The sequence below is a fragment of the Microcebus murinus genome, unplaced genomic scaffold (genome assembly GCF_040939455.1).
Source record: "Microcebus murinus isolate Inina unplaced genomic scaffold, M.murinus_Inina_mat1.0 scaf010_hap2_Mmur4.0, whole genome shotgun sequence".
In the NCBI taxonomy this organism is placed as follows: domain Eukaryota; kingdom Metazoa; phylum Chordata; class Mammalia; order Primates; family Cheirogaleidae; genus Microcebus; species Microcebus murinus.
Genome location: NW_027438956.1, coordinates 83,434 through 95,957, shown reverse-complemented (window position 1 = coordinate 95,957; position 12,524 = coordinate 83,434). Strand labels below are relative to the sequence as shown.

The following is a 12,524-nucleotide window of genomic DNA, read 5'->3' as shown; positions in this document are numbered from 1 at the left end:
GGGGACGGATCTGGGGTCCGATCTCCCTCGAGCACGACAGAGACGGTGACTGGGCCACGGCGGGAAAGCTGCGAGTCACACAGCAGCTGAGCAGGCCGGTCCCTCTCCAGGCCCTCCCAGCACCGCAAATCACAAACAGGGACCCAGCGAGGCGGCATCGTGACATCAAACGCCAGCCGGGCTTTGATGTGCGGCTCCTCGAGGAGGCAGCCGTATCGTATTCCCCGGGCGGGATCTGAGCGGAGTGCCCGTAAACATGTTGTGCGGTGGAGGCATGCCGAGGGAGGGGCCTGCGATCACTTCCAGACCCCGCTCGGCCGGCCCGGCCAGTACAGTCCTGTGTCCAGGACGGCAGGGCCCCGGGAAAATTCCAGCATGCCAAGGAAACATCCTTTTGTGCACCAGCAGACCACAGCCACCCCATGACACATGCATCCACAGACCCCTGCAAGTTCCAGACGTCTGTGGGGAGCCCGGGCCTCCTGGTGCCACGGGCCTGCCCCCACGCCCAGGCCCGGCCGAGCCACTGCACAAGGAGCTCTGGAAGCAGACACGCCAGACCAGGCGGCGCGGCCGCCTCCGTGGGCACTTGCTCACTGGGTCACACAGGAGGGTGGCAGGGAGGACGGGCAAGTGCTCACGCCCCTCGGGCCAGCAGACCTCCTCCCCCGTCGGGGTCAGCAGAGACGGCCACCAAGGCACAGCAGCTGCTGCTGTTGGCTCCACAGATGTTCCTCTCACCAGAGCTCCTGTGCCCCATGGGTGCGCCCTGTGCCCACTGAGCCACACGTGCACTGGGACAGGCAACGTCCAGGCCCTCTGTGCTTGTCACCTGCTTGGGTCTGACCAAGCCAGGCAGGTGTAAGCACAGCTGCTGCCAGCAGAGCCCAGCAGGAGCACACCCCCACGTGGGAGTGGCAGAGCCCACGGCACTGTGGCCACAACAGAGCCACTCTCCTGGCTCAGGGGCCCTGGGGGCTCAGCCACATCCCCAGGGTGCCAGGCGTCCAGGACCCCACCCGCCACATGACACTCTAGCCTCAGCTCAGGCTGGGGGAGCACAGATGCCCAGGTGACAGAGTCACAGTGTCACCAGGGGAACACGTCACTCAGTGTCATGGGACAGAAGAAGCCTCCGGCCTTCCCACACCGGCCAGGTGCAGATGGGGGACGTGGCCCTAGAGCTCAGAGCAGCCACCTGGCCAAGCACATCTGTCCCATCCTTGCCGGCAGGCCCGAAGCCCGCTCGCCCCCAGGTCCCAGAGATCATTGGCCTCCCCCAAGTCACAGCTTTTACCAATAGCAGGAGGGATGGGGCCTAAATGGACCCACAGGGCTGGACCTGGGAGAGGAGCTGGCCTGGGGTCGGGGCACACCTGGGGGCGGCAGTCACACCTGCAAGGGAAGACAAATCCCCTACACCTCAGAGCCCATCAACTTGACGTTTACAACAATCCTGCTTTTTCTTGTTTTTTTTTTCTGAGACAGGGTCTTGCTCTGTCACCCAGGCTAGAGTGCTGTGGCGTCATCACAGCTCACTGCAGCCTCACACTCCTGGACTCAAGCGATCCTCCTGCTTCAGCCTCCCGAGTAGCTGGGACCACAGATGCCACCGTGCCCCTAACTGTGCGTGGGCAGAAAGCGGCTCCTGCACAGGCTGCACAAACGCCGCCTTGCTCCCTTCCGAACACCCTGGGCTCACAGCCACCGGCAGGGCCCAGGCCCCCAGCTCCTCCATGCAGTCAGTCCAGATGGCTGCCTCACGCAAGGGCCCCTGGTGACCCTGTCCCCCGTGGGGCAGCTGGATGCAGCCTACTGCGCTCGCCAGCTCCCCCAGGCCCCTGGGGGACTGCCTGGACCTGCTGCAGTGACCCCCTGCAGCTCAGGTCTGCCGGCTTCAACCCACCAGCAACACCCTGGGGAAGCCTGTGTGGACAACACCTGGGACCCCAGCAGAGGTGCTGGCCGTGGGGCCTGCCTCCCCCTCCCCCCACGGTGCTGGGGACCCGGGTGCCCCCCCCATTTCCCCCAGGGCAGGTAAGTATAAAATCTTCATTCCCGTCTTCTGCCTCTCCTCATCACTGAAGGGTGCTCACCACCGTAAAGATTCTAAATTAAAGCAGGCCCAGCTGGGCAGGCAGGGAGCAGAGTCCCCAGAGGTCAGCGAGGCCGTCCACACCCACCTGCCGGGCGGACAGCCAGGCTCCGGGAAAGACAGGATGCTCAGATCCGGCAGCCCAGAGCCCATCTGCAGGGCCGAGGCAGGGTCTGAGGAGCGGAGAGGAGTGGCCAGTCCTCACGGCGGGCGGCACCTCCGCCTTGTGGCCGGCCTGGAGGAGACAGCACCCGGTGTCACCCACACCGGGCTTCAAAGACTTCAAACCAACGAAAGAACATAAAACACTCAGTTTTCCTATTGATGACACACGTCCAAAGCAGGATGTTCTCAGTGTATTGAGTTAATTAAGTGCTTCATGAAGATTAATTACTCCCATTCTCATTCTTTTCTTTAATGCAGTTATGGGAAGGTCTCAGTCACCACCACGTGGCTGGTGTGGTGCTCCCGTGCTGGGGTGGGGCTGGGCCACAGGCCACCTTCCAACGTGGTGGCCTCGGCCAAGGAACGACCCAGGAAGCAGGCTTCACCCCGGGACGCCGCACTAACGTCCTCCGGGCTCCTGAGAGGGCCGTGTGGCCTGCAGCCCCCCAACCCGGACACCCTCCAGCACAGCGCTTAGACTGTCCCCATACTGTGACCCCTTCTGGAGAACATCGCAGGAGAAAACAAGCTCCCGCTTGTCCCACACCTGGGGACCTGCACTCCCAAAGCCGTGGGCCCTCGGCTCAGGCAGACCCGTCAGGGACTAGCTGCCCTCAAGCCACAGGCTCCCTGGAGAGACTTTTCCAGACTACTGCCACGGGTGTCTGGGAGCCACCTGGGGGCAGGGGCTCCACGTTCCGTGGGTCCACGTTCACCTAACCCCGCTGTCCTGACCGTGTAGGCACCCCCAGTACAGAGGACCCCAAGCTTCCCCCTCCCCAGAGAGCCACCTGGAGCAGGAGGGAAGCTAGGACCCCCCTGCCCCTCAGCCCGCTGAGGCTGCAGCTCCCGCCCCAAGTCCTGGACGGCTCCTGCCGCTCATCCTCAGAGACCTCATCCTCAGAGACCGTGTCTTTTACGTGGGCTCCCTCACTGCTGCTGTGGCGGCATTTGGGGGGGGGGTGTGAAGACTCATGGGCCTGTGCTCAGTCCACATCCCCGCAAGTCTCCACTTTTCATCCTCGAACCCACGTCGAACTCAGCCTCAACCTCCAGGGCCACTTCGAGATTTCTGACGCCAGGGTCCCCAAGAAAAGAACCTGCAGACCCCGGCACCCACGGCCGTGAGCATACTGTCAGGCACTGGGCCACTCAGCGCCACCACCAGGTCCAGGCCTCCCACCGTGGGGCCACCGTGGGTACCTTGCAGTCATCTCCTCCTGCACAGGCACCTCGGTGCCAGGCCCTGTTCTCAGAACTCAGGACGCGTGACTCCCCACACACCACCTGTGGCATAGACGTGGAGGGCAGGTGACTCAACCACGCCACACGGCAAACACCACGCCCTCCCAAAGTCCCTTCCGCTCCAGCAGCTCAGGCCTGCGAATGTGGACAAAGACCTCCATCCCCCACGGAAAAGATCCAGACGGAAGGGCAGCGGTTCTTGCGTTCAGGAATAAGGTTTAAACCATTAACCAACAGAGACAAACAGGCCAGGAGTGGTGGCTCATGCCTGTAACCCTAGCACTCTGGGAGGCTGAGGCCAGAGGATCGCTTGAGCTCAGGATTTCAAGGCCAGCCTGATCTAGAGCGAGACCCCATCTCTACTAAAAATAGAAAGAAATTAATTGGCCAACTGAAAATAAAAAAAATTAGCCGGGCATGGTGGCGCATGCCTGTAGTCCCAGCTACTTGGGAGGCTGAGGCAGGAGGATTGCTTGAGCCCAGGAGCTTGAGGTTGCTGTGAGCTAGGCTAACGCCACGGCACTCTAGCCCGGGCAACAGAGTGAGACTCTCTCTCAAAAAAAAAAAAAAAAAAAAAAAAAAAAAAAAGGCACAGAGAGAAACACACACATCAATTACCATTAGAAGATTTTCTTTTCTCATGAGGGAATCTCACACCCACAGGATTTGCCACCAGAGGAGACGCCACCCAGTCCAGGGGTCCTGGAAATACTGATACTGTCCCTGTCCAGGGAAAGGCGGGCAGGCGGAGGACTGGCCCAGCACTCCCTTCTCCCTTCGCTGCTGCCAGGCCCTCGGGGCCTCTCGGGTCCCCACCAGGACAAAGGCATGTCTCTGCTGTTCCAGGGGAGTGGTGCCCGCCTGCTGGACCCAGGACGCTCAGCGGGAGGAGCCATGGGCACCCCGCAGGCGCCGGCTCGCAGGGGGAGCCCACTCGCAGGGGGAGCCCCCACACCCAGCCCCAGCCACGATCGCAAAGCACCGAGAGCCCCGGCCAGCCAGGCAGGGCTGAGGTTTCTGGCCCCGGACCAGCCTGATGACCACGGCCGCACCCCCCCCCAGAGGCTGGGGAGGAGCCTGGAACCCACCTGCCCGCACTCACCTGGTCTGTGGAAAATGGCTGAGAAGCTCCCAGAGGGTCTGGCCCGAACAGAAAGTGTCCTGCAGCCTGGAGCCGTCGTCCAGCTGCACAGCGATGCGGACCTGGAGAGGCCCAGACACGGAAACCGAGTCAGGAAGGAAAGAGGCCGACCTGGCGTGACCCACATCTCCCAGGGCCCCCGGGAGGGACTGACCCCAGGGGGCAGTGCTGCCCCTCTGCGCACGCTGGAGGCGGCTGAGGGCCACGGAGGCTCCCCCACCGCCAGGCTGCCCCAGCACATGCGTGTGCACACGTGTTCGCAGGCACACGGGAGGGACGCATCTTGGAAGGGCCGCTCCTGCCCCAGCGATGCCTTCGGGAGACTACAGCTCCACCACGTCCCGCCGCAGCCTCTCGGGACCCCGAGCTAAGCCGCTCCCAGATTCCTGACCCGCAGAAACCGTGTGAGATGGTAAATGTTTGTTGCTGTGTCTTACGATGCCCAGTTTTAGGGTAACTCGTCACTCAGCTATAGGTAACTAGTGTCCTGTATTTTCTGAGTCTTTTTCCCAAAATGAGCGTGTTACTTTTACAAGTCTATTTTTAATGATTATGTTCCTAAACAGAAACACAAGTCTGTAACCCAAAAGCAGGGAAGCTCCCGTCTGGCTCCTCGGCCGGCCGACAGCCACCCTGGGCGTGTGCACCAACCGGCCACAGACCCGCGTCCAGCACCTGCTGCCGCCAGGGGCGCCGAGACACGTGGCCCCCACCACGGCCTAGCGCTTAATTCTCCAAGTCGCAGCTTGCCCTGCCGTTAGCCACGGGACTCTTTTCCTTCAAATGCACCTTTACCGTAAATCTCAAGAACACACAGAGAAGATGCTCTTCGTGAAAATGTGCTGGAGTCTCCCCTCCACCCCCACGGCCTCAAGGAACCCCGACAGGAAACTAGGGTTCCTTCCACGAAGCAGTTTGAGGATCACAGTTGTAATGGAAAAAGACCAGAGTTAGGCTCAGTCCCGGCCCACTTGACCCCTGTGTTGGCCGGCGGTAGGCTTTGGAAAGCTACTAACACCCCCAAGACCAAGCCCCTGGTCTCTTTTTTTTTTTTTTTTGAGACAGAGTCTCACTCTGTTGCCCGGGCTAGAGTGAGTGCCATGGCGTCAGCCTAGCTCGCAGCAACCTCTAACTCCTGGGCTCAAGCAATCCTCCTGCCTCAGCCTCCCAAGTAACTGGGACTACAGGCATGTGCCACTGTGCCCAGCTAATTTTTTCTATATATTTTTAGTTGGCCAATTAATTTCTTTCTATTTTAAGTAGAGACAGGGTCTCTCTCTTGTTCAGGCTGGTTTTGAACTCCTGACCTTGAGCCATCCACCTGCCTCGGCCTCCCAGAGTGCTAGGATTACAGGCGTGGGCCACCGCACCCGACCTTCTTGACAAGGATAAAAACCCGCTTCCCTCTGATGTTGGGAGGCATCCTTCCAATCACATAAACAAAGGACCAGCAGGGCAGGAAAGAGAGAGCAGCTGCCGCTACGGCTCCTGTTTTTGTCACAACAGCTGTACTGACGCTCACTAAAATCTCGAGAACCTGAAAGTTCTAGACTGGGTGAAGAGCGGCGGATGCGATCAGAAGTGTGGCTGGGTCTAGGTGAGGCCTCCTACAGGAGGCCCAGAGCAGCCCTGGGCCCCACGCGGGGCCCTGCCCAGGCCCAGCTGAGAAACGAACAGGCCCCACACCTCTTCAGGCTGTAAGATTCTGGGTGATTCTATAACTAGAAACATCACACTGGTGGGCAAATGCTGCCAAGAAGCTGAGAAGGGTATCGCACAATTAACCTCATCAAAAAAAAAAAAGAGAGAGACAAAAAAATTTCACATGAAAAATAAAAAGTCTTGGCTGGGAGGCCAAGGCAAGAGGATTGCTTGAGGCCAGGATTTCAAGACCAGCCTGAGCAAGAGCAAGACCTCTGTCTCTTAAAACAGAAAAATTAGCCGGGCATGGTGGCAGCACATGTAGTCTCAGCTACTCGGGAGGCTGAGGCAGGAGGATCACTTGAGTCCAGGAGTTGGAGGTTGCAGTGAGCGAGGCTGACACCACGGCACACCAGCCCGGGCGACAGAGTGAGACTCTGTCTCAAAAAAAAGAAAGAATTGCTCCTGCCTGACCCTGGGAGGCCAAACGATCGGATCCTAAGGCTCAGCCTCACCCTTCCTGGCCCCCCGACCCTGGGCACGCGGCCCCATCTAATCCACTTGCTGAGTCATCCTGTGCTCCCGACACAGGACAAGCCCCAGAAGCAGGCCTGCCGGTCCCCCCCCCCCCAGCACTGCCTACCATGTTCTTGGGCCCCTCGCGGGTCCGGGAGGCGGGCACCATCTCCAGCTTAGCATTGTTAGGCAGGTTGGCAAACCTCCACTGCACAGAGAGGTCCAGCACGTTCCTCTGAAACCTGCAAAACAGACCAAAGCCACGCACTGCCCTGCAGACCCACACACACCCCAGTCCTGCCCGTGTCTCACAGCAACCCCCCACCCAGCCACCCCCCCAAGAACAGAAAGTCACAACCTCCAAAAACAAAAGGCAGTCCCCAACGATAGGGGGCCTTCCAGAAGGACAGACCAGTTCAGCACCGACACAGCTTCCCGTGCAAGAGGGAGAAAACTGAAATGCTGGCCTACGGGCAGACCAAGCAGCGGCTCCCTCAGAGTCTAAAGTGGTGGCAGCCGGAGGGCAGAGCCTCAGGGATGAAAACATGAGAAGGACTGCAGGCCAGGCGCGCTCAGGCCCGTAATCCTAGCACTCTGGGAGGCTGAGGCGGGAGGATTGCTCAAGGTCAGGAGTTCAAGACCAGCCTGAGCAAGAGTGAGACCCCGTCTCTAATAAAAATAAAAAAAAAATTATCTGGACAACTAAAAATATATATACATATATATAAAAAAAAATTAGTCCAGTATGGTGGCACGTGCCTGTCTGTATTCCCAGCTACTCGGGGGGATGAGGCAGGAGGATCGCTTGAGCCCAGGAGTTTGAGGTTGCTGTGAGCTAGGCTGATGCCACAGCGCACTCTAGCCCGGGGAACAAAATGAGACTCTGACTCAAAAATAAAAAAAAGAAAGAAAAAGAAAAAGAAAGGACTGCGGAGCATGCACCTTGCTCCACCCAGTTCTGCCAGAACAGCCAGGGCTGCACCCAGAGAAAACCTAGCTGCCTTGGCTGCTCTGTGTACGAGCCTGCCACCAGCCAAGACGACAGCCTGCCACTGTTACTCCTGCTTCCTGCCATCTCTCAAAGGGGGCCACAACCTCAGACACAAGCAACAGGAGGCAGAGATTTTCGAGAAACCACACAGGGAACAACACAGCCCAGAGTCCTCACAGCAAACTCAGGGACTCACGGAAGCCAGGAAATCTATAAAGGGCTGAGACCAGATGGCCATGCCGAGTCCTCCAACACCGGAGCAGCCCAGTGGTCTCCTGCCCGTGTCCTGCAGGTACAAGCTGCCACATGGGGTCCGAGTAAGCACAGCAGCTCCCAACCGAGACAGAAAGGGCCACGATGGACCCTCAGGGAACAGGGTGAGCCCAGAGGATCCCTGGGTGTGAGGGGATGGGTTTCTCAGAAGCAACTAGGGGAAGGAGGAGATCTGACGAGTGAGGAGCGGGAAAGTGTCTGGAACAGGTCTCCAAGACTCCTGCCTCTCCAGGAGGACAGTCACGGTCACGCCTGGCAGTCCAGGGAAACTAGAGCTTGGACGAGAAGTGCCAACAGGGAGCCCAGGCCATGACGCTCGGGTTATATGTGGGCTGAACGCCCCGCCTGAGAAGCGGAGAAAGAACAGGCAGGAGAAGAGAAGACAGTGGGTCTGGGAGGGCTGGACCCTGGACACTGCCTCGCTTCAGCCCCTTCCTGTGAGCGGGGAGGACTGCAGCCACCAGGCCCAGGGCGCTCAGGACCACACATGTCCTCACATCCCAACTCCAGGCTCCCAGGAACCCTGTGGGAGCAGGAATCACGCCGTCCACCCTAGGGGTCACCTACGATCCTCTGAGCTACTGACCACGGCTTCCACCAGCGCTGCAGCTGTGTGGCCCTGATTTAAAGGAGACACACTAGCCTGAGTCAGTCACTGGGAAAATAAATGAGAGCTCTTACTCAGACCTCAAAATTCAGACTCTGAGCTCTATTTTTAATGAAAGTTTAGGGGGAAAAACACATTAACATGGCTGGGGGAGAATCTGTGTGAAACGTGGACAGACACAAGGTGGTCAGCCCCAAGTCACAAAGGCCACACTGCCGCCGGAAACAACTCAGTGAACAGAGTTTATAAAGCCCAGGGGCGTCTGAAGAACTGAGGAAGAGGCAACTTTGACATTGACCTTCAACACTGGCTAGAAAAGTGACTCTGGAAATTGCCATATGAAATGCCCAAGTGTCCAGCGCCAGACGGGAGAGCCCCAGAGCAGGTGGGCTGGGAGCCCTGGAGAAGAGGGCGTCACTCGCATACACGGGCACCTTCCTCCTCAGCGCCAGCACCTCACAAGCAATTGACACAGCAGGAGACAGGAAGGCCAGGAAAACAGGCACAGTGCACGGAACACCCAACCCAAAGCTACACTCCTCGGCTCCAAGCAGACACCACGGCTCTGGCTCTGGGCAGGTCAGCAGAGTGGAAAGGGACGGTGCCAAGCTCCTCTGCAGAGTCCTCGGGGGACGTGCCCTGGTATTCTCAAATGGTTGGGACAGGAGGCGGAAGACTAGGATGCCTCGGTAGGCCCTAATAAACTCCTCCCCAAGGAACACCACTAGGTAGTGCAGGTGAGGCCCGGAGAGCACTAGAACAACACTGTGGACACGTCTTCACAGTGAGAAGCTGTGCATGTGGCTAGAAACGCACATCCCACCTCGAGGCCGCTGACCCTGCTGGTTTCCAAGACCCCCCCAGGCATCTAGCGAGAGCCCTCTCTCGGCTATGCCGCCCACCCACAGGGAACGGTGCATGTCGTTCCAGGGGTGGTGAGGCCGCCAGGATCCACCTGCAGTTTGTGGGGTTTCTTCCCATTTCTCCATAACCAGCTCCCTGCCCTCAGAGCCCTACCAAGAACTTATACAACCACATGCACTGAAACCCTCCACGGGGGGTTGAATGGTGGCTCTCAGATACATCAATGTCCTGATCTCCAAAACCCACGAATGTGACCTCATTTGGTTTATAGGTCTTTGCGGACATAACAAAATTAAGGATGTTGGGCCCTAAATCCAATGGCAAGTGTCATAAGACAGAAGACAGGGAGGTAGGAAAGGCCACAGGAGACGAGGCATCCACTCAGGCCCCCAGCTGCGCCCCGTGTCCTCCCTGTCCCCTACGCAGCAGGGCCACAAGCCGGGGAACACTGGGGCCACCAGAGCTAGAGAGAAGCGAGGAAGGACTCCCCCCAGGGCACCTGGACAGAGTGTGGCCTGCCCATACTGGTCCCCAGACTGGGAAAGAATACAATTCTATTGTTTTAAGCCACCCAGGGGGGCTGTTCCAAGCGACAGCCTGCATGTTCAGGGGGACGGGAGCAGCCAGATGGGGACCCTAGAGGAGCCTGAGCACACTCACTTCAGATCGTATTCACTGGGGTTGAAGTTCTGCCGCCGGCACGTGTCCTCCAGAACCTGGGGGTGAGACGAAAGGACCGTGAGGCCCGAGTGTGGCCAGGCGGACAGGCCAGCAAGAGGCCGGCCAAGCGTGCTCAGTTCCCTGCTGAGCCAGGTGGCTCTGCCCAGACAAAACCCAGTACGGGACCCCAGGACGGATGGTCCCCTCAGCTGCTCCAAGTGTCCCCTCTGCAAATCCCATCCACTCTGCCTCCCTTCTCCACTGTCCTCTCCAGCCCCAGCTCTGTGGCCACATTCTCCGTGCCTGGGTTCCCTGCTTCTAGGCTCCCAAGGGCCTCTACCGCTGACATCGTCCCGGCACAAACCCTGGGGTGTCCCGGCAGACAATGAGGTTCAACCAAGAGCTCTGCAATCTGCCTGCGCCTGCCCGGCAGCCCCTGCACCTGCTCGCTGCCCAGACCGCGTCGCCCGGGGGCCGGCTCCCGCGGGTCCCTCACGCAGGTCCTGCCTGTCCACGCGTGCCACTCATCCGCTCAGGCCCCCGGCCGCGCCCCGTGCCCTCCCTGTCCCCTACGCAGCAGGGCTCCACACAGACGCCTCTGATCAACTCCAGCTCACAGGCTGCCCCGGGAAAAGCGCGGCCAGTGACGCGGCGAAAACCGCCCCCAGAACGAGGCCCCGCGCACGCCGCGCTGCGGGCCGGGCTCCGGGTCCCGGGAAGCTCGGGAGCGAAGGCGTGAGGGCCGCGACCCCCGCGGGTGCGAGGGCACGCGCGCCGCCGGCCCCGCCCCGGGGCCCCGCCCCACCGCCCCCGCGCCGCCCGCAGCGCCGGGACCGCGGAAGCCGCAGCCCGCGGGCCGCGGGGAGGGCGGACCCGCCCGCGCAGGAGGCCGCCCATTGGCCGCGGCCGCCCCTCCCCGCGGCCCGCCCCCCGGCCCGGCGCCCCCCGCGGCAGCCCGCCGCCCCCCGCAGCCCCGCCGCCCGGGCCGCGGCCGCACCTGCAGCAGCACGGTGCTCGGCGTCACCTTCACCGTGTGGCGCCGCCCGTTCGGGGCCAGCACCGACACCGCGGCGCCTCCGCCGCCCGCCGGGGCCGCCATCTTCCGCGCACGTGACCGCGGCGGCTCCGCTTCAAACTTTATCCGCAACAGCCGGACGCACGGCGCGCGCCGCGGGGGCGGGGCCGGCTTCCGGGCGCAGGCCACGCCCCCGGCCACGCCCCCGCCCGGCCGTGGGAGCTCGCGCGGGACCCCGGGCGACCCCGACGGCGCGGGATCCCGGGAGCGCGGCCACCACGGGCTCGCCGGGCTCGGGCCTGGCCGGAGCCGGAGCCACGCGCGCTCAGCCGCGACGGCGCCACGTGGGCCCCGGGCCCCGCGCCCCTCCCCGGCCCGGCGCCCCCTAGCCCCAGCCCTGCGCCCTCCAGCCCCAGCCCTGCGCCCTCCAGCCCCAGCCCTGCGCGGGGCCCGCAGTGGAGCCGGGCCGCCCGCGTCTGTGGAGCTCGGCACCCCGAGGGCGGAAGGGCGGGGCGCCGGGCCGCACCCCGGGCGACCGAGCTGGGCGCTGACCGGGGCGTGCACCCGCGGAGACCCCCGCGGCGGGGCGCCTGCGCCAGCCCCGGTGCCCTGGACGTGGCCACATTCTGAGCCCTGCCTTGGGCTCCTCGCCACGGCTCAGCCCGTTGGCCGGGCCCGTGTCCCTGCGGAAGGGACGCCGTGCGCCCCCGTCGGCCGGTCGTCGGTGCCCCTCCGCTTGGGGGCGGCCCGCGTCAACCCCGCGCGCTGACAGTCGCGGCCTAGGGTCGCGCGGCCCCAGGGACCGCGCCGCGTCCTGCCGGCCCCGCTGCGCCCGCGCGGCCTCCCACCCCCACGGAGTCACACTCGGCGTCTGCGCCCTTGTGTTAATTTTTAAGACACTGGCATAATTTGAAAACTCTGGGACTCTTCTTTAGACTGCCCCCCCGCCACGCCTGTATCCTCAGGTTTAATGTTTGGGAAAGCCAGGGGTAGGTGGCAAGCCATCAGCAGTTTGCCCTGTTAGGATGTGGAGTTTGGCCACATGGTCAAGTTGGGGTCTGCTAGATTCCTCCTCGGTCAAGGTCCCTGGCTCTTTGTGGAGTAAATAAGCCATGTGTGACGTAATTCTTTGAGACCACAAATACCATGTTTTCTCAATAACCATTTGCTCAAGAGTTTTAGCATCAATTAATGAATAGATTCGTTATTACATATATGTTGCAAAGTCACGACTTTCCAAGTTCACCGTTGCATCTACATTTATAGGCATTTTTTTGGTCAAGAAAACTTTTTAAAAAATCTTAAATATTA

General features: G+C 61.1%; 1 protein-coding gene across 4 annotated transcripts in view; it reads right to left on the bottom strand.

Moving 5' to 3' along the window:
• ASPSCR1 (ASPSCR1 tether for SLC2A4, UBX domain containing) overlaps positions 1–11,358 on the bottom strand; it is a 35,275-nt gene extending 23,917 nt beyond the window's left edge. The window contains exons 1-4 of one of the 4 annotated variants that reach the window (XM_012789399.2): positions 11,196–11,358; positions 10,199–10,254; positions 6,931–7,045; positions 4,608–4,708 (exon numbers count right to left, since the gene is read on the bottom strand). In XM_012789399.2, the coding sequence (XP_012644853.1) occupies positions 4,608–4,708; positions 6,931–7,045; positions 10,199–10,254; positions 11,196–11,297 (374 nt within the window). In that variant the 5' untranslated portion in view covers positions 11,298–11,358. Of the gene's footprint in view, positions 1–4,607; positions 4,709–6,930; positions 7,046–10,198; positions 10,255–10,640; positions 10,750–11,195 lie in introns of those variants that run through there. The other 3 variants (XM_012789400.2, XM_012789402.2, XM_075999842.1) reach the window with 3 other exon arrangements.
• Between the last annotated feature and the right edge of the window lie 1,166 nt (positions 11,359–12,524).